Source organism: Alternaria metachromatica (assembly GCF_023757995.1).
Source record: "Alternaria metachromatica strain BMP 0045 chromosome Unknown scaffold_5, whole genome shotgun sequence".
Classification (NCBI taxonomy): Eukaryota; Fungi; Ascomycota; class Dothideomycetes; order Pleosporales; family Pleosporaceae; genus Alternaria; species Alternaria metachromatica.
The window spans coordinates 228031-246515 of NW_026055496.1; the positions used below are offsets into that span (position 1 = coordinate 228031).

Consider the following 18485-nt stretch of genomic DNA (forward strand, 5'->3'; position numbering starts at 1 on the left):
ATTCAGATACTGCAGATCTATTGCAGTTATGTAAGAGTTCCTACTCTACTGAGCCGAGACCTAGGAAGGTAATGGTACGAGTGGATTGTCAGTAGTACGGCCACGCTTGGGTGTGATCTGAGCATTGGAATGGAGCACATGCGCAACATATTCACCAACGCCTGACCTGAGCCTGAAGATCGTGGTGGATGCAGAAAGCAAGGAGGGAGCAGCTCGACGGTCGAATGGCATTAGCTCCACTAGCTCCAGACCCGCCCAAAAACGTCATAGTCTCAACCAACCAGCGACGACCAAACCAACCAACATAGTACTCGCGAATAGCAGCAACAACTTGAGCAAGACCCTCTCGGATTTTCGGTAACGTCGCCTCTTTCTATTACGAAAATTTCCACCCTCACAACCAGGAAAGTAGAGATACGCGCAATCCTGCGGTCATGGGCCGCACCGAAAAATCTCAGGGTCTTGCGCCACCCGCCGTGCGCAAAGATATCCGAGCCAAACAAGCGCGGCACGTGGTGAACAAAGTAGTTCCTGCAATATTGGCATCAAATGCAAGAGCTAGGCGAGGTGCGGACGGGAGTGAGCTTATTCCGAACCCGGAGCCGAACGGCACGGTGGGACAGGATAGTAAGAGAAGGGATGGCGCACGTGTTGAGGGTAGTGAAGATATGGGGTATGTGAAGAGGAAGGGTCAAGGGAGGCGGAAGGTCAAAGGTGGGAAAGACGATGTTGAAGAGGAGGATGCGAGGAATGGTGATGCGGGAAGAGATGTTGGCAAAGGAAGGGGAAAGGGAAGAGGCAAGAAACGCAATGATTCTCTCGACGAAGGACTATCAAATCTCAACTTGAATAGTACTGCAACATCAACACCCGAATCATCTAGTAAACCGCGATGCATACGCATGATAACGACGGATGCCCTCACAGCTGCACATATGCTCGCCAACCCCTCATTATACGATGCGACCACCACAACAAAGCAGACGTCGAAGAAACAACCAAACCCATGTATCTTGAACATGGCCTCTCCCCTTCGTCCAGGCGGCGGTCTCCTAACAGGCGCCACTTCCGCCGAAGAATCCCTCTGCGCACGCACAACCCTGCTCCCCTCACTCAAAGAAACCTTTTACCGTCTCCCCGAATACGGCGGCATATACACCCACGATGTACTCGTTTTCCGCTCTGCTCTTCCTCTTGGAGATAGCGCCGGTGAGCTACCCCCTACTGAGCGCTGGTACATCGACGTCATCAGTGCGGGGATGTTACGATTTCCTGAACTAGAAGGGGAAGAAGAGGACGAGAAAAGGCTAAGCAAGAAAGATAGGGAGATTGTAGAGAGCAAAATTAGGGGTGTAATGAGGATAGCGGAACAAAAGGGGGTTAAGGCGTTAGTGCTTGGGGCCTGGGGCGTTGGGGCCTACGGCAATCCAGGAAGAGATGTTGCGGAGGCTTTTGCGAAGGTCTTAGGTTGTGTTAGCTCTGCTCCTTCATCCGGAGGCAAGAAGAACAATAAGTCGCCATCGACTGGTGCTGAGACATTTCCGACGATTGAAAAGATCATCTTTGCTATTCCCCAACGCAAAGTCGCCAACGATTTTGCAGCTGCGTTCGGCGGCAAGATCGAAGTCGAAGAGGGCCCTGGAGCTTCTGGCGACGATAATGACGAAGAAGATGACGAGGAAGATAAGGTAGCGGAAGAGTTGAGGAGCAAGATCCAAGAGCTGGACGGCCAGATAAGTAAGGTTTGGAATCCAGATCTGAAAGCAAGGCTTGGTACTATCTTGGATGGGTTGAAAGCGCAGTTAAGGGAGAGGGAGGGCACGCCTCGGACGGGTAGTGTGGATGATGAGGAGGAAGATGGGGACGGAGACGAGGATGATGATGAGGATGAGGGATACACTGAAGACAGCGATGAGGCAGATGCGGATGACGGCGGTCAAGATCCCACTGAGCATAGGCAAAGTATACCTGGTAAGAGAAGGGATACAATAGAGGACAGCGATGACGATGAGGAAGATTTGCTTCAATGATACGGAGCGATGTTTTCACAACAGGTGACGAGCATCAACACGGTGCTAGTAAGAATACATTGATGGGTATCTCAAAACTTCTATATGCTCGAACTTTTATGTGTATATACAAGATTTTCCAATGCGCCAACGCTCAAGCGGTCGCAGTCCTAGCACTCGGTTCTTCCGAAACAGGTACTGGCTTTGTATCCTTGGTGCCGTTTGCAGGTGCCTTCTGGTTGGGCTCATCGTCCTCCAACCCCAGCTTCTTGAGGTCCACGGCCAAAGGATCAGACTCGGCCGTGCTTTCTGTAGGGCCTTCATATCCAGGTGGTGGCAAAGCCCATTCAGGCAAGCCAGTCTCATAATCCCACTTCCCTTCCTCACACCTGTACCTTCGCGCGTGCAGGTAGATCCCCAACTCGTGCACACCTGGATCGCTATACAGGTCTGTATCGCATACTTTGCATTTCTCTCCCGTCATTCGCTCCGCTTTCCTCTTGTTGTACGCATCGACCATCTCGTCGTGGTATGCGACCGCGTCAGCAACTTCTTCCTTGCCCATGCGCGAGAGGCGGGACATGATGTCTTCGTCGTCTTCGTCTTCGGATTGACCGCGGCCGAGGGCGGGACCGAACACGCGCTGGTTGGCGTATATGGGGTCGTTCGATATGGGATGGCCGAGGAACTGGAGGTGGACGCGGAGCTGGTGGGTACGGCCTGTTACCGGCATGCAGCGCACAATGGAGTAACCGCGGAGTTTCTTCCACGGCTGACCGTTGGGGCCTGTCTCTCCATCCTGCTTCTCGCCATTACTTCCGTCGTCTCTGGGTGGGTAGTATGCCAACCGCTTGAAGACCGTTTTCGCTTCCTTGCCGTTTGCGCGCACGCGGTTCAAACCGAGCTTCGGGCTGATTTGCAGGATAGGCTTCTCGCAGAGGATCTCTCCTTCTGGGAACTCGCCCACCACTCGCGTGATGTACTCCTTCTTGACCGTCCTGCCTCTTATTTGCGCACTCAACTCCTCTGCCGCCTGCTTGTGCTTGCCAATGAACATGATGCCGCTGGTGAGCCTGTCGAGTCGATTACACGGCAACGGGTTCCAGGTGTAGCCACGGTCGGCCCTCATGATCTCGATGATAGAGTTGAAGTTGTAGCGGCCGGCGGGGTGTACGGGCATGCCGGCGGGCTTGTTGATGACGATCATGTTGTCGTCTTCGTGGACGATGCCGATGGGCTGCGCGGTGCACGGAGGCTCGTGGCGGTGGAGGGTGTGGGATATGACATCGCCGTTCTTGACTATCGTCTTCGTGCTCGGCACTGGCTGGCCATTGATGACTACGCGACCCTCTTCTATGGCCTGCTTGTAGTACTCGGCGGGCCGGTCGCGGAACTCGCTAGAGAAGATGTCGAGAATTTCCCTGCCCCGCCATCTCTCCTTGCAGAAGGTGTTGTATGTAAAGTGGTAGGGCGTCACCTTGCGCAGGCCATCTTCGAGGTAGTATGGGCGCGGCCAGGGATCGCAGGGGGTGATTGCGACGGCGGGGGGCTCCTTCCAGGGAAATTTGTCGTCAGGCAGGGGCGGGTATTTGTCGCGCGGGGGCGAGGGCACTAGGGCCATGGAGGGAGAGCCTGTGCGAGTCTTGGGCACAGGCAGGCGGCCCTTGGAGGCGAGGTATGCGAGGATACGCGGAGAGGGCGCCAGAATCGCGGGGGAGAGGGGTTGAGGTGCGTGTGGGAGAATTCCATGTTGCGCAAGCCGAGGCTGATGGGTGACGCAGCCAACTAGCCGGCCGTCTTCATGTCCGAGACGCGTCTTCCTCCAACACCAACAACCAGAATAGTCAACATGGCACAGCAGGCATTGAAGTCGCGTACACGGGGCGACTACAAGTTTCAACTCGAATACAGGACAAGATGGTGCGTCTGCTCGCGCGAGGCCCTTCTCGGTACTGACAGCAGGAAGGAGCGACAATGACATGTATCACCACATGAACAACAGCGTCTACTACTATCTGTATGTCTCTTCACTCCTGCGAGCGACACTTACTAATTATGAGCAGATTTGACTCCGTAGTCAACACATACCTCATCCAGCACTGCTCCCTCCATCCACCCACCTCTCCACAGATCGGCCTCGTCGTACACTCGCACTGCGATTACCTTGCTCCAGTCGAGTTTCCTTCCGTCGTAGACCTCGCGTTACGAGTCAACAAGCTTGGGAAGAGCTCGGTCACGTACGAGATCGGCGTCTTCGAAAGGGGTCAAGAGGAGGTCAAGGCCGTCGGCGAGTTCGTTCACGTCTTCGTGGACCGCGACAGCCGCCGACCTGGAAAGGATGGCATGAGTGACCAGCTCAAGACTGGTCTAGAAAAGCTGCTGGCGAAGAGATCGAAGCTGTGATATACCTTGGCATCAGAGCTGCTGAGCTATGCATACAACAACACCCACGACCCAGCCATGTTGGCTGTATGGGGACCATTCCTACAGTCCTTGGAAGACAGTCGATCGCCATGTCGCAATCAACTAGCGTCGCGCTACATGCTGTGCGATCGCTCAATTCCGATGTTTGCTTAACCGAGAGCCATCTGGACGCTGTATGCAGTGCCAGTCTCAGCGTACATGCAGCTCTCACCAACCGGAGCCGCTACATGACACAGGAGCAAAAGAAAACTGAGTACTTCCACAAAGCTCTGCGCAAGGAACAGAGCGTATCGATAACTCGATGACATGAAGATGCTGTACTAGGCAAAGCGCGTGTGAGAGACCGCTTGTCAGACTTTGCGCATCTACAGTGCTGGCAGCATAGCATACACCAAGACACATCGTCATCACTCCAAATTGCGAAAAGAGACCAATGTTATCGAGTAAATGCAGGCGGGGTATCGGTTAGCCACACTTCGGCAATGTATTTCCGGTACTCCAATTCTACTACTTGCGTTGCGTTCCATTATTGGCATAACGTTGTACAATATACCTCCTCACATCGAAGGCCATCGTACCTTGATGCATTCAATTGCGTCTTTTCTCGTCTCTGTCCAATATCATACAGCTCAAGTCCTCATCTTCCACACCTCGAAGACACAACACCATGTCCACATCCGTAATCCAAGGCCCCGGCATCCTCTTCGTCCGCTCCCGCATCTCGCCAACCGCCCACGACATACTCTCCGAGCCCACTTTTCTCGCCTGGTACGACAACGAGCACATTCCCGAAGTAGTCTCTACATCCGGCGTGGACTCTGCTTTCCGCTTCGTTGATATCCACAAGTCCTCACCTATTGGTAACGAGCAAAATTCAAAGCCGTTCCTTGCCTGCTACCCCATGGAAGATTTGGCTTTTACGCTGGGTGCTGAGTTTAAGAATATAGGGTTCAAGAGTAGTGCGCTGCCTGGTAGTGGTGTGATTTATGATTTGGCGGATATGGATGTTAGTTACCTGGGTATCGTGGGTAAGACACCGAAGAGAGAGGAGGGCGAAGGAGGTCGGCCGAAGTATGTGATCTCATCGGGTATCCGACCTGAGAAGCAGCCCGCAGAAGAACAAGTCACTGCGTTCTTCCAAAAGGTATGTTTCCCCTGTAAAACACCCAGTGAGCAGTTTCATGTGGGCTCAATACTGATGTCACTGCTCCAGCAAATTTCTATGCTTGAGAAGTCACCGCAGTACATGCGCACACTACGCTTCAAACTCCTCTACGCGAGGACGAATGCGCAGTCTCGTGCTCTGAAGGGCTTGCCGACGACAGATGAACCGCATCCCGAACCGTCGACGTGGATGGCTATGCATGAGTTTGCGGGTGTACCTGACGAAACCTTTGTGAAGGCGCTGAATGATGGTGTGAGCAAGGCTGCTGAAGAGGATGGTTGGGGCGAGACGGAAATCGAGACGCTTGTTTGGAAACTAGATCGTGTACATGGAGATGGGAAGTTCTTTGAGTAAGACAATGGTAGATTCGAGTTGTTTACGATAAAGTTGTTCTTGTGCGATGCAAATGATGAATGCGTTAGAGATACAAAGCAGTACGTGAAGCGCTACCAATACCCCGTATTTCCCTTCGAAACCATTTCTTCTTTTTACGGTACAGGATTGATACCACCTAATGTTCATGTCCACGCTCATGATCATGATCATGTCCATCGCCCTCCTTCTCATCCCACGGATGCCCCTCACCAACACCCTCCCAAGGATCACCCTTCCACGTCATCCAAGTCTGATGACCCCTAACATTCGCCTCCAGCTCTCCACACCTCCTCTGCTCCCAACTCTCTTTACCCGCTACAACAGCCCAATGTTTCTGCGCCCTGCCCGCCCAGTGCTTCGCCCGATCCTCGATTCCGAAACTACTCCACGTATACGCCAGAATCTCTTCGTACTGGGGTAGTTCGGTTAGGAGCCCTTCCTCTTCCAGGTGCTCAATGAGTTTGGGGAGAAGGCCGAGGAGCTGTGGTGAGTCTTCTGGGTCGGTTGGTAGAACGGACTTCAGGGCTTTGATTTCGGAGAGGCGGTCATTGGACGCCATTGTTGCGTCGTCGTCTGCGGTGCATAGAGGGCAGGCGCAGGTGAAACCGAAGTTCGCTTCTATAGACTTGACGCGACGTCGGCGAGCACGTTTTTCGAAGCCATCTACGGAGTGATTAGATTCAAGGTCTGAGAATGTTCTCCGGCGGACAGTCACTCACAGCTTCTCGTAATCTCTTCCCCGGGCTTGATGTCTCTGAGAGCGAAGACTTCAAATGAGAGGGTGTAGTCGTCGAAACGCCATAGAGTGTTAGGTCGGCAAGCATGATTGATGCGCTGTATTGAAGTTAGCGTATATTTAAAAGAAAGTCTATCGGTCGTGACTTACCGCGGCCTCGGGAATGACTGCCAAAAGCTGGGGCAGCTCGTCAACCCATGGCCATTTCACAGCAATGCCGTTCGTCACGACAATGTCCTCGACGGTGCCATCCACATTGACGTCCAATTTCTTGACCATCTCTCTAGTTTTTGTCGGCAACTGATCGACTGCCTGCTTCAACACGAGCTGTGGCCTCGGCATCTCCGGAACTTCCAGTATCTGCTTAGCGACGAACAGCACGGGAGTCTGCACAATCAAACTCTCGCCTGGGAAGATCCCGGCGATGTCTTTCTTTGCAAATAACCCTTTGCCCTTCTCTCCCGCATACTTTACCTCCCACATACCCATCTCTTCTCCTACCTGGCCTTCCATGCCCCCAATGCTCATGCCAAACGTTTCCATCGTCACGCTAGCAGCGACTCCGGGACTCACAACAAAGCTGATTCCGCGACCGTTGTTGTAGTTGGCATTGGTGTAGGCGCAAAATGTCTGATGAACATCTGATCCTGTGCTCTCGTTCTCTTTACTGGGTAGTACGATGTCTACGCATGTAGGTTGGTGCGTCCATGGGAAGGTATCGGAAGTGTAGCCATCCTGAGCCACAGGGCAAACTGTAGCAGGCTTGTTGATAAGGCCATCCTGAACAACGGGACTGCGTGCAGTGTAGAAAAGTTCCGCTCTGGCAGTCGATGCGCATAGAAGTGCTGTGGAGACGGCGAAGTAACCGGGTGAATGCCGTCGCCGCGGCCATGTTGCTGTGACCATCTTCCAAGCTCTTTACTCTCTTGACTATCTTTCCTGAATGATGCCAAAAGAAAAGAAAGATCAAAGAAGCCAGACGTCCACATCTTCGACGTCGGAAGAATTAATCGCGCGAGATAGGAAGCCACGTTTCACGAGTAATCACGAGTAATGATCTCCGAAACCCCTGTTGCTGAAACGTGCTGGCTGCTTGGCGGTTGCGTTGCGCCTGCATCTAGATTGTCTTGGGAATGCATGAGGCCAGTGAGGTTTGGGGCTGTTACCGTCGTTTGATGAGATAGATGATCCGGCAGAGTGGGTTGATGTGGGGAGGGCTAGCTTCAGCGCCGGGAGAGTCGGTTGAATGGCGCACGTGAGCCGTGAGAACGTCGCGACTTCCACTCTACCTAAACGAGATCCTCAGCCGGCAAAGCACGACTTTATCTTATAGCATTCATGGTGTTTTGATACCCACTTCTCAGTTAATGTGATACTTGCGTAATGCGGGTCGCGCTCCGACAGTGTGGCCCTGGCTTGGGCCGGCCAACCCAATGCCAGAGACGATACCACGGAGGATCCATCATACCGAGTAATGTGTCGGACTGTCATCGAGCACATGGCAATCTTTAGCTTCACCAAGCGCCTTTCAATATACTTAGCAAACACGTTCTTGTATGAGAAACAAGACGTAGTCCTCGTTTCTGGACACAATATCTGACGTACTTTGACGTGCGACAAGCATGGAAGATTGCTAGCATCACCTGTCAAGTAGCAAACCGTGTTCGATATAAGAACGCAGCCAAGCCCCCACTCTCCGTAAATCAGTTCACTGCACCGAAATGACGATGAGTGAGATTATGACCAACCCTACAGCAAATGAAGAGCTCCGTGCTCGCCTTACTGAGATCATGAAAATCGACACAGACATGTCGGCTCTAGAAAAAAAACAGCTGATTAGTAAGTCGCTCCGCTAACTCCCCTATCTCTCATTTGTTGCTCTTACCACAAGGTCTGGGCCGGTTGTTGAGCTTCAGCAGCGAACCTATGTTTCATCGTCGGCGCTCACCAGTACCCGACGTTCGACCCACAGACCGTGTACCTAGTGTTAGGGCAGCATGTCGACCGGCCTGGGTTCTCGATGTACTACATTGATGGCCACAACAAGATCGAAGGCAAAAGGACCTTATCGAGAGAAGATGCACTGGATGGGCTACGAACTGAAGTCGAGAAGCAGGTTTTGAGTATATGCCGAAGGCCTTGAAGTCTAGCATGGTGCGTTTCTCGGGAACAAGTATCAAGTTTTATCTCTGCTCGTATAGCATCAGCTGTTGATGTGTAACTCCCAATCGTATCTTCCTCTGCCAACTCTAGACAGTTTTCATCCAGCTCGGTTCCTCCTGCTCAAAAGACTTGAACCCTGGAGCGGGAATCTTATCAAACAGACCACCCTTCAACGCAATCTTATCGCCAGCCAGTACAGACGTGATTGGACTTTCTCTAGTTAGCTAGACTTCTCCCCAATGCTACATGGGCCATCGACTCACCACCCGCAGTTGCTGCAAAATTGACGAGTAATCGGGTTCCCGCTCTTCGTGTCGTTGTCTCGGTAGTCTTTGAGATACTTGTTCGGATCGTTGATTGTGACTTGGGGACTGTCGAGGATGTATACGATTGATCCGATGCTTCCTCCTGCGCGGCGGCAGTTGGCGCTTCCCTAGTCAGTATGATGCCGATAGAGGCTACAGTGGTGATACATACCAGTAGCAAATAGCGGACTGCTCAGGCATAGTAGGCATGGAAACTTTGATGCTTCCGCAGTTGCAGCGTCCCTCGGCCATCGTGATTGAATGCGGAACGGGGCTTTCTCGGTGAGCAGTGTACTGGAAGTCTTATATCCTGCAATGCTGAGAGGATTGGAAGTAGGCAAACTTTGACGAGAATATGGGAGCAAAGATCTTGCAGAAAATAGGTGCTAGTTACTGGATTAGAGACAGATACTGCTTGGGTTTTGTAGCGTGGAGTTTATGAACAGGTGGAGATAGCCTCGGCAAACTAAACGGGGCGAGTCGCTGCCAGTAACGCGCATCGTGTATTACTATCGCCGTCCAGAATCGTGTTATTGCTTCATTGAGTTGTTGCATAAGATTCGGGACGCGATGATGATGCCTCGAACGAGGCATGCTTCCAAAGGGGAATGATCCTTGACTACGTAGGTACTGGGTACTCAATGGAAGCTTGATGACATCCCTGATGCGGTTAGTTGAGGAAACATTCTGTATTCCATGATAAGACGGGGTAAATGGCCTCCATCAATTCGATGAACCAATCGGCATTTTCATAGTGCTGTTATTGATCCATCGCACAGAAGCTTCGTGTGTAGTGGAGTGTGTAAGCATCAATCATCCTCTCGCCTCCAAAACACACAGTACAGTAGCTGATGAGAGGTCTTTCATGGATAACATTGTAGAGAAGATCACTGAGATGGAGTGAGGTTAAGGCACAATATGCGTAATCCTCAGAGGCATCCGAATCAGGTTAGCGCGCCATTCAGTCCTAACGCGGCGCGATTCCGCGTCTACAAACGATGACCAGAACAACACGACGATACCACTACAAAGCGACACCAATACTACACACGCCTCCACGAACCTCTGGTACCAGAGTCCTACCCCAAAATGGTAATTGAAAAGCCTCTTGTCTCAAAAGGAAGCCCCATACTAACCCCCACAGACGCGCGACTCAACAGCAACCTACCTCCACATGCACTCGTCGCACCACGCCGACCTCCTCGAGCAATTCACCAACCTCACCTCCTCCCAACTCACCCCGGAAGACATCTACATCCCGCCGCACCTCCAACCCGTAAACCCCGAAGACGAAGACGACGTCGTCCCAGACCAACACGCCGCGTTCGGCATCCAGCGAGCGACACAGACGAAGAAGGAGCCGACGTGGCGGGATCTTGGTCTTGATGAACTCCTAAGAAGAGGTCCTATGGTCGGCGGAAGTGGGAGTGGCAGCGGAACGGCGGTTGCGAGCGGGGGTGGGATTGTTGGGCAGGGAAGGGAGGAGCCGTTGAGGTTGGCTTTAGCTAGGCAGCCCGGTGCGAGGATGGGAGTTAGAGCGGGGAATGGGAGCGGTGAGAGTTCTGGGAGTGGGGGTAGTGGTGCGAGTGGTGCTGCTGGCAATGGGTTGCCGCGATGAAGGGAGGCTACACACTTAAAGATTGGCGCTGAAATGGCAGCAAGTCACAGCTGTCAGCTTTGCGAAAAGAGACACAGGCAGTAAGCAGGTCGTAACGGTGTTCTGGCTCGAGCTGCAATGCCGACGTCTGAAGGACGCTCCGACAGGCATGCTGGCTTCGGCTTCACAAAATACTACAATCGCCGATGAAGGCCACATGAAGTGGTACTTCCCTGCGCATAGACAACACTACGGATCGGCTTACTGGGATTCACTGCGCGAGAAAGGTGGAAATGGAACGAGCGTGGACAGAAAGCCTATCCGCGTAGCATTAAGACTTGAGCTGTATCTTTGGTCAAGGTGTGACCAATCCGTAACTGGACGGCCGGGGGCCAACCTTCCATTCACAAGATTCACAAAGCGTAAATGAAATCACGCACATCATACATGGCACGTTGAGTGACCAAATTTGAACGAGTGTCGAGAAATACTACATGTTATGTCTAAGTCATAGGTTTATACTACAAAACTCCCCTCAGCCCACCTGATACATTCGGACGCCCTCCTCTGTCCTTGTAGTATCAACGCTTACTTGCTGTGTACGCAGGCACATCAACCTACGCGCACGGTCGCAGTACGCTTGCCATACAAACACCGCCTTGATCACGCACCACACATAATGCCGCCAACGCATCCGGCCGACACCTCCGTTGGCCTGAGGCATCTTCTCTTGAACAATTTTGTACATCAATGCCCGCGCTAGAGCCTCCCAGTTTGCGCATCGACCGCAGCCGTCACCTACTGTGCCCTCAAGATCCCTGATACGGTCGCACACGAGCCGGTACATCTCAAAAGCATCTGTGTGTTTGGCGAGTGGTGCGTCAGGGCGCCCGAGAGACCTGAGGTCGTTGAATCGAGGTTCAACCGTTATAAGCTGTACTGGGTTGTGTCGCTTCATGTACGAGGGATCTTTGGGTACTCCATCCTCCTGTCGCAGCGACTGGTAATGGAAGCGACGAGCAACGTTGATCATCATAATGGGCAAATCGTGGATCATGGCTGCTGCATTCCACTGAAACGGCATCGGCGCGGTAGTGGTGAGCAGTTCTCGAGTCTGCAGGCTGATGATTCGAAATGTCTCCTTTGCCAAAGATGTTGGTATATGGAGGGCTAGGGAGAGGCCCTGGATGCCGACATCGTGCCGACCGTCGTCTGTGTTCTCTAATTCATATAGAAAAGGAATCTCAATCGGCTCGCGACACATGGGGCAAAGACATCTTCGCTTTCTTTTGAACCACACACTCAGACAAGAAAGGCAGAAAACATGTCCACATGGTGTCCGGATTGGTTCGACAGTTTGTTCGAGGAAGGTCTTCCTGTATGCTCCCGGTAGTTGGCTGAGGAAGTCCAGATGTGTCTCGACGCCTGCACCGATGCTTCCATATTCTCGACCACAGACAAAGCACGTCGGCTCATCCCGTGGTGCTTCCGTGGGTGTAGAGACGGCGAGTACGCGGTCAACAACGTCTTGGTATGTGGCAGATGATGAGTCCATGTTCGGTTGAGGTCTATAGTTGTATAAACGCATTTAGACTACTGGGTAGCCCATTTATCCTCCATGGCTCTGCGTTGCCACCAACGAACAGGAGAACTCCTGGTTGCATTGAATGATCGCAGAGGGAGTCCAGTAGCCACAGCCATTCACCTTCGAGCTGTTTAGCCCAGGCGATGTGTGATGCTATGCATGTAAGCATTCAACCGACAGAGCTTTCACTTATTCGTGTATAGCTCGTATAACAGTGGTAACAGTGGGTGTACTTGGTATATAACATGTGAATGATGAGTGGAGACAAATCTACTGCTCAGTCATCCGTCAGATCAATACACTCAACCCCCACTGGCACCTTATAAGTACTTGTTGGTTGTTTGTTTGGCATGACAGCAAACGAAGAAGTACGTGGCTCGTTTGCGTCCTTGGCAGGGTCGGGAGGTGTCGTTGCGAAGTGTCGAAGCCGAGCAGCGCGTATCTCAGCTGCGGTAGGTGCAGGAGATGGTGTAACTTGATCTTCTGTATTTGGATTCGAAGGTAGCGTTGCAGACACTGGTAATAGATTAGCGCGCGGGGGAGGGCGCGACCAGTCAGGTAGGTCGACTGGTTCCCTTCCTATAAGACCTGCGTGAACACCCCTCATTGGCATGCTTGATATGCGCGATTCATTCTCCACTCGTCGGGGATTTTGAGAAGCTCTGGAGGGCACGGCCGCGCTCAGTGCTTCATCAAGCGACCAAGCAGGTACAGAGGCCCCGTGTACATCTCTGCCGGCTTCTCTCATTGCGAAGATGCTTTCGTATCTGCCACTATTCGAAGACGGTAAAGTGGAAGGCCTTTGTATTGGGGGTATCTTGGCGCCTTGATCTTGCATGCTTAGCCGCAAAGCTAACTGCAGCTCTTCGTCTTCTTCATCTGGGATATGGAATGGCAATGTGTTTGCTACAGGATTTCGGAAAGGATCCGAAACGGGTGAATCGTTCTCCTGATCTGACGGCTCAGGCGAACCAAGATCGATGATATGAGATGTCGTCGGCTGATTCAATGCAGGTTCTTGAGAGCGAGCGTTGGCTGGTAGAGAAAGCCCACCCTCATCTTCAGAGTCCGAGAGTGCAATATAATCGAAGATCTTTTGTGCTGTGGGCGTCATTTGCGTATCTTGAGACTTGGCCTTTGCAGCTGGTCCTCTGGATTTCCTGGGGGATGCACTGTATGTAGCCCGGGTAGCGGATATATCGTCTCTTTTGTTCGTACGTTTTCGCTTAGCTGTGCCTGAGGCTTCGCCGTCTTCCCCAACTTCAGCTATTGGTCGCTTGCGTTTTGGCGTACGCTTTGGTGGTGCAGGGGGCGGTTCCAGTACGTCCGGCGGAAGAACTTTACGCAGCCAGTACTCGGGATATTCGCATTCGACACGATGCTCTGGGTCAAACAAGGTCTGCTTGTCTCCATTCCAGCACCCTAAGCGCTCACCTTCGAAGTCGGCTCTGCTCAGGGTAGTGACGCCAAAGGGTGAAAAGGTAAGCTTACGTTCGAAAGTGCGCATGGTCAGTTCGTTGTCGGTCTTCTTCGCTTTTTGCTTTGTGAGCCTGATGCCGTGGACCAGTTCTTGCGATAGAGATGGATCTCTTGCTATCAGGCTTCGTGTCAGCAGCACAGGCCCAACCCAGTTCATGTATAAACGTCCCCATATGTTGAAGCGCTCGCTGGTAAGTGTAAGCAACTTCAGCTCCTGGATCGGGCGAAGATAGTCAAGGTTGAGGCGCGACTTGCTAAGTAAATCTGTGTCGCTGGTGACTTTCGGTTTGTAGTACTTCTGTAAGGTCTTGAAGTCTGGGAAGGCTGGCGGGATTTCGATAGCGCGCCCGCGAGCACTCCGCTCCAGGAACATGGCCAGCTCCACAGTCCACATGCCGCACTCCATCTGATCTCGACAGGCACAAAGCCGCCGACCGAGTCCTTGCTTGACTGCCTGCAAGGCTAGAGCCGGCCCACACTGTGGTAGACCTTTCACGTCGTAGTCCCCACCTACAAGCATGGCAAAAAGCACCAGCCCTTCTCGGTCTAGGCCATATTTCTCTTTAAGGTCGTGTGCTCGTACAACGTTGGCGTATTTCCCATTCTTCTTGGTGTTCTCCTTGGATCTGTCTGTTGTGCCCTTTTCTTTCGCAACACGGTGATCCCGTAGCCAGAGGGTGCAGCCAAACATGAGGCAATCAGAGTCTTGCGACCAGACCGCGTCAACCATACCCAAAATCTGCAGACGAGCGCACTCCGCCTCCGCCTCTCCTGGGGCCTCGTGGTATGGGATCCCAAAGTATTGCAGCATCTCCTTGAGCAAGCGCTGCTCTTCGTAGTTTATCCGTCCTCCACCTCGCTTTCCCCGCTTCCAAGGTCGACCGGGGCCATCGAAGACGAATATAAGCTGAATGTTTAGGGTGAGGAGGCGGCAGATACGGTAGAACATGGCTTTCTCGATGCCTTGGTAGGCGTACTCGTTGGAGGTCTCCCGTATGGTGTAGACTTGCTGCACCGTGAGGTTGTTGAAGCGCCAATCGGCCTCGTCGACAGCAATGCGGAGTGATCTGCCATGACGCCGGTGATGCTCTTCGGCGAGCTGCGCGACGGGTACGCTTTCTTCGTGCTTCTTAATCGTGTCCCATAACCTGTTCTGGTATCAGTAGGAGCTCAAATCCCAATTGGTCTGGAGGCGTACGCTGGAAGGCCCATGACGTAGGTGTGGGGAAGATGTGAGGTCGGCTAGCAGACCGTTGCATCCGTGGACGCGTCTTAGCGCGATTGGCGAGGATTGTATGGCAGGCTGGGGCAGCTGATGCTAGGTAGACGGTGGGCACATCTGCTATGTAGCGAGTCTCAGTTGGACATCGCACGCTGGTCCAGATGGCAGCAGCAGTCGTACTAATGGAATGTGGCGCGGTCGACCGTCGCCAATCTCCTTATCGCTCCTTCCAAAGTTCCATTGCGCGACGCGAGAACACGTGATTTGCCTTTTCAGTCTAAGCGCCATTTGGGCATCCTCCCAGGGCTCGATCCATCTCAGTACTCATTCTTCCACCTCATCTTGTCAAGTTGCGCATCATGGTCACGAAAATAGTACATTGTGGCTGGCTTATAGTTCACAGTCCACCTCGAACGCCCCTTCCAAATCATGCCACAGCTCACTCTCCAAAAAGACGCTCATATCGCTAACCCGATCTTGCGCACTTTTGCGTCGCAGCTTCAACGCCTCTCCCAAGATATTCGCCGCCGAAAGGGCCATATCCGATTTTCTACCCAAAAACCATAACGCCTTAATACAAGCATCCGCGCGTTGAAAAGCATCCTCTCGATCCAGGTCTGACGGCAGCAGAGTATCTGACTCAAGCAACAGTACGCCTGCCTTGGCGAACGCGCGAATCAACACTACAGTCCATGGCTCCGTCAGCAGTGCACCTTCGTTGACTGCGAAATGGAACTCGGACTGTGCGAACGATGCGTCTTCTCGCGGGCATGCACAGCTCGCTAGGTCTGATAGGACCCGGCATTGGTTCTCGCGGAATTTCGCGATGAAGGCACTAATATTCCGTTGATGTGTGGCTTCCTCAAGTCCAAGCTCAGATTCGTCTACCACCTCCATCAAGTCCGCAAGAAGGAGCGTCGCAAGGTGCCAGTGTCCGGTGACGCATACGTACCATGATTGGACGCGTGGTGGAAGGCGGTCGTGGTTCTGTATGCAGTCTCGGACGAAGGGCGCATACAGCGCATCCCAGTGGTTACACACGTCCATTGCGGCACTGACAGCCTCTTCTACCTTCGCGCCTCGTGCATTTCTTGTGAGAAGCGTCTGGATCCGACAGACTCTTCTGAACAGCAACACCTTGACCGGGGCTGCGTCACACAACGCAGCTGCGGCTTCATCGAATGAGCATGGCCATCTTGTGGGCGCATGTTCTGGATTCTGCTGTTGCCGAGAAAACAAGTAGTCGTCCCACAGTCCATCGTCTGTTGAGGAAGGTGTTGCCGCTTGTTGGGCCGAGTGCTCAATCTGCATGCTTTCGCTCATGACTACATCGCTATCTTCATCCGATACCACCAGTGGTCGTTTGTGCATGGCTGCTGATAGCGTGTCGAACATGACACCGACCCAGAACAGAAGGTCCACTGTCGCACGATCGGCGTCTTCAAGACGCACAACGGGCGAGCGTCGTTGCCGTGCAGAGCGCCCTGGTCCGGGGTTGCTGTATCGCGCTTCTCTCGACATGGTCATGCGCGACCTCAAGGAGTGAATGAGTCGAAGGCCTGATTCAAGATGTACAGGAGGTCCGTCGGACTCAATAGCGAGATCCAACTTCGACATCAGATCCGCGCACTCATCGACGTCCTGATCGGTCGAAAGCATAGGGGTCTGTTCCATCGGGACTTCCGTGCAGGCGTCGGTCGCCAGTAGCTCAGTCTTCGAAAGAGCGTTCTGCTCATCCTGAGCCCCGTCTGCCTCCACAGGCCGTTGTGTCAGGGCGAAAATGATCTGTGCAAGTACCACCCGGAAGGACTCCACTTCACCGGCTTTTTGCAGTGCATTGCGGGCCTCATGCCACGCTGATATCTGTAGGGTACGATCAAAGTTCACGCCAGCCGGTGCGCATTCGTCCTCGATACTATCAAAAACGCTACTGCCACCATCGGTCGAGGTGCTGTGGAACGGGTACTTCGTTCTGCTTCTGGGACTGGACTGTGCCCATTGTGAAGCAAAGGAAAAGACCGCCAAGTCTAGAGCTCTAGATGCTGCGCGGTCTTCCGTTTGAGTAAGCTTGCGCCCTCTGATGGCTGAAGCTAGCCTATCGAGGCGCACCACTCTGTGATAGATTCGATTCCAATCAGGCTTAGCGTTTGTGGCTAGCAGGTTATCCGATTTTGCACTGTAGGGACAGGTTCTTTCTGTGACCCAGCATGCAAGTGCGTTTTCGAAACTATCATGATAGATCCTCAGCAGGCTTTCAGTCAGATACGCATTGTTGCTTGATGAAAGAAGATCGCTGGCATATGATATCACTGGGTAAGGTTGCGCACCGTTTGAGATTGATGCTGAGGAGCTAGAGCGTCGCCGTTTGAGACTAGTACGAGCGACCGTTCCATCCGATATGGTAGAAGGCGGATTACTTGGGCTTATGCTGCTGGTGTCCTGACTCTCAGAGGGGCTGTCGCGTTCGAGCTTATCATCGCTGATCTCCGATGTTGTCTTCAGAGACGAGCCTCTGCCAGAGTCGCAACCGAGTATAGTCCAGCTTTCTTCGGCAAACCCTCCAGCGAGTTCTGGTTCATCTCCGGTACCTTCTTTCTCGAATACTTGCGATGGTTCTTCAAAGAATGCGATTGTAGGATCGGTGGTGAACATGGATGAGCCACACGGAAAATCTGCGAACGTCACGCCCAATTCCACAGGCGTGGTATGGGACAGAAGGTCATCGCCGTGCGGATGCCGGTCTTCTTTTAGTCTCACGGTTGTGCTGGATTGGCACGATAGGTTTGGCTTCTGTGCTCGGCTGGTCGAATTGCTTCTTGTGCGGCGCCTTTTCGCTGGCGGTGAAGTTGTCGTCACTGGTTGCGAAGCTTGCGATACGCGTTGTGAGCGCAGCCATTCGAATGTGCAGCTCTTTTTTGTCTTCTCGCAATTACCGCACGAAGCTAGCGGCCCATAAACGTCTGACAGGTTAGCTTGCGCATTAGGTACCATCGACGAAGGCATGTCTTACCACTATAATGGAACACCGTAGGGGTTGCTCCAGATTTGCTCGTTTCTAAAAGAGTGTCTTCTAGAATTGCGGCGTCGCACGCTCTTTTCCCTTTTCGACATTGGTCGCAGCATCTGTTCTGTTTCCGACTCGTTTTGGACGGTTTGGTGGCTGCCATCGCCCCCGAAGATGGCGACGTCCAGGCATAATCGAGGAACGACTTTGGTTGCACGTCCACGAAGTTCATGGCTGCTGCTCGGATTGTCAGTCGAAAAGAGGGAAAAGCACGAGAGGTCTGCTTATGCAAAGAGGCAAGTGCGTTGCTGATATGCACACCCCGCGTCGCCGGCTAGGACCCACATCCCAACACAGAAATGCGGGGAAAGCTAACGCGTGGCAGGGCACAACGATGCTCAACGCAAGCTTCAGTCCGGCT

General features: G+C 52.9%; 8 protein-coding genes across 8 annotated transcripts; 4 read left to right on the top strand and 4 right to left on the bottom strand.

Moving 5' to 3' along the window:
* Positions 1 to 668: 668 nt before the first annotated feature.
* On the top strand, positions 669 to 2030 carry J4E83_003010 (uncharacterized protein; the record flags this gene model as incomplete). The annotated part of the gene is made up of 2 exons (XM_049329950.1): positions 669 to 673; positions 701 to 2030. The coding sequence occupies 2 exons, from the start codon at positions 669 to 671 to the stop codon at positions 2028 to 2030; spliced, it is 1335 nt and encodes a 444-aa protein (XP_049190446.1).
* A 133-nt stretch (positions 2031 to 2163) lies between these two features.
* Positions 2164 to 3630, bottom strand: J4E83_003011 (uncharacterized protein; the record flags this gene model as incomplete). The annotated part of the gene is made up of 1 exon (XM_049329951.1): positions 2164 to 3630. One exon carries the CDS (start codon positions 3628 to 3630, stop codon positions 2164 to 2166), a length of 1467 nt encoding a protein of 488 aa, XP_049190447.1.
* A 228-nt stretch (positions 3631 to 3858) lies between these two features.
* J4E83_003012 (uncharacterized protein) lies at positions 3859 to 4412 on the top strand (the record flags this gene model as incomplete). The annotated part of the gene is made up of 3 exons (XM_049329952.1): positions 3859 to 3929; positions 3976 to 4026; positions 4073 to 4412. The coding sequence occupies 3 exons, from the start codon at positions 3859 to 3861 to the stop codon at positions 4410 to 4412; spliced, it is 462 nt and encodes a 153-aa protein (XP_049190448.1).
* A 688-nt stretch (positions 4413 to 5100) lies between these two features.
* On the top strand, positions 5101 to 5952 carry J4E83_003013 (uncharacterized protein; the record flags this gene model as incomplete). The annotated part of the gene is made up of 1 exon (XM_049329953.1): positions 5101 to 5952. The coding sequence occupies one exon, from the start codon at positions 5101 to 5103 to the stop codon at positions 5950 to 5952; it is 852 nt and encodes a 283-aa protein (XP_049190449.1).
* Positions 5953 to 6109: 157 nt separating this feature from the next.
* On the bottom strand, positions 6110 to 7615 carry J4E83_003014 (uncharacterized protein; the record flags this gene model as incomplete). The annotated part of the gene is made up of 3 exons (XM_049329954.1): positions 6110 to 6636; positions 6693 to 6807; positions 6860 to 7615. The coding sequence occupies 3 exons, from the start codon at positions 7613 to 7615 to the stop codon at positions 6110 to 6112; spliced, it is 1398 nt and encodes a 465-aa protein (XP_049190450.1).
* A 2736-nt stretch (positions 7616 to 10351) lies between these two features.
* J4E83_003015 (uncharacterized protein) lies at positions 10352 to 10795 on the top strand (the record flags this gene model as incomplete). The annotated part of the gene is made up of 1 exon (XM_049329955.1): positions 10352 to 10795. One exon carries the CDS (start codon positions 10352 to 10354, stop codon positions 10793 to 10795), a length of 444 nt encoding a protein of 147 aa, XP_049190451.1.
* A 1841-nt stretch (positions 10796 to 12636) lies between these two features.
* Positions 12637 to 15097, bottom strand: J4E83_003016 (uncharacterized protein; the record flags this gene model as incomplete). The annotated part of the gene is made up of 2 exons (XM_049329956.1): positions 12637 to 14986; positions 15090 to 15097. 2 exons carry the CDS (start codon positions 15095 to 15097, stop codon positions 12637 to 12639), a joined length of 2358 nt encoding a protein of 785 aa, XP_049190452.1.
* Positions 15098 to 15450: 353 nt separating this feature from the next.
* On the bottom strand, positions 15451 to 17956 carry J4E83_003017 (uncharacterized protein; the record flags this gene model as incomplete). The annotated part of the gene is made up of 2 exons (XM_049329957.1): positions 15451 to 17732; positions 17818 to 17956. The coding sequence occupies 2 exons, from the start codon at positions 17954 to 17956 to the stop codon at positions 15451 to 15453; spliced, it is 2421 nt and encodes an 806-aa protein (XP_049190453.1).
* Between the last annotated feature and the right edge of the window lie 529 nt (positions 17957 to 18485).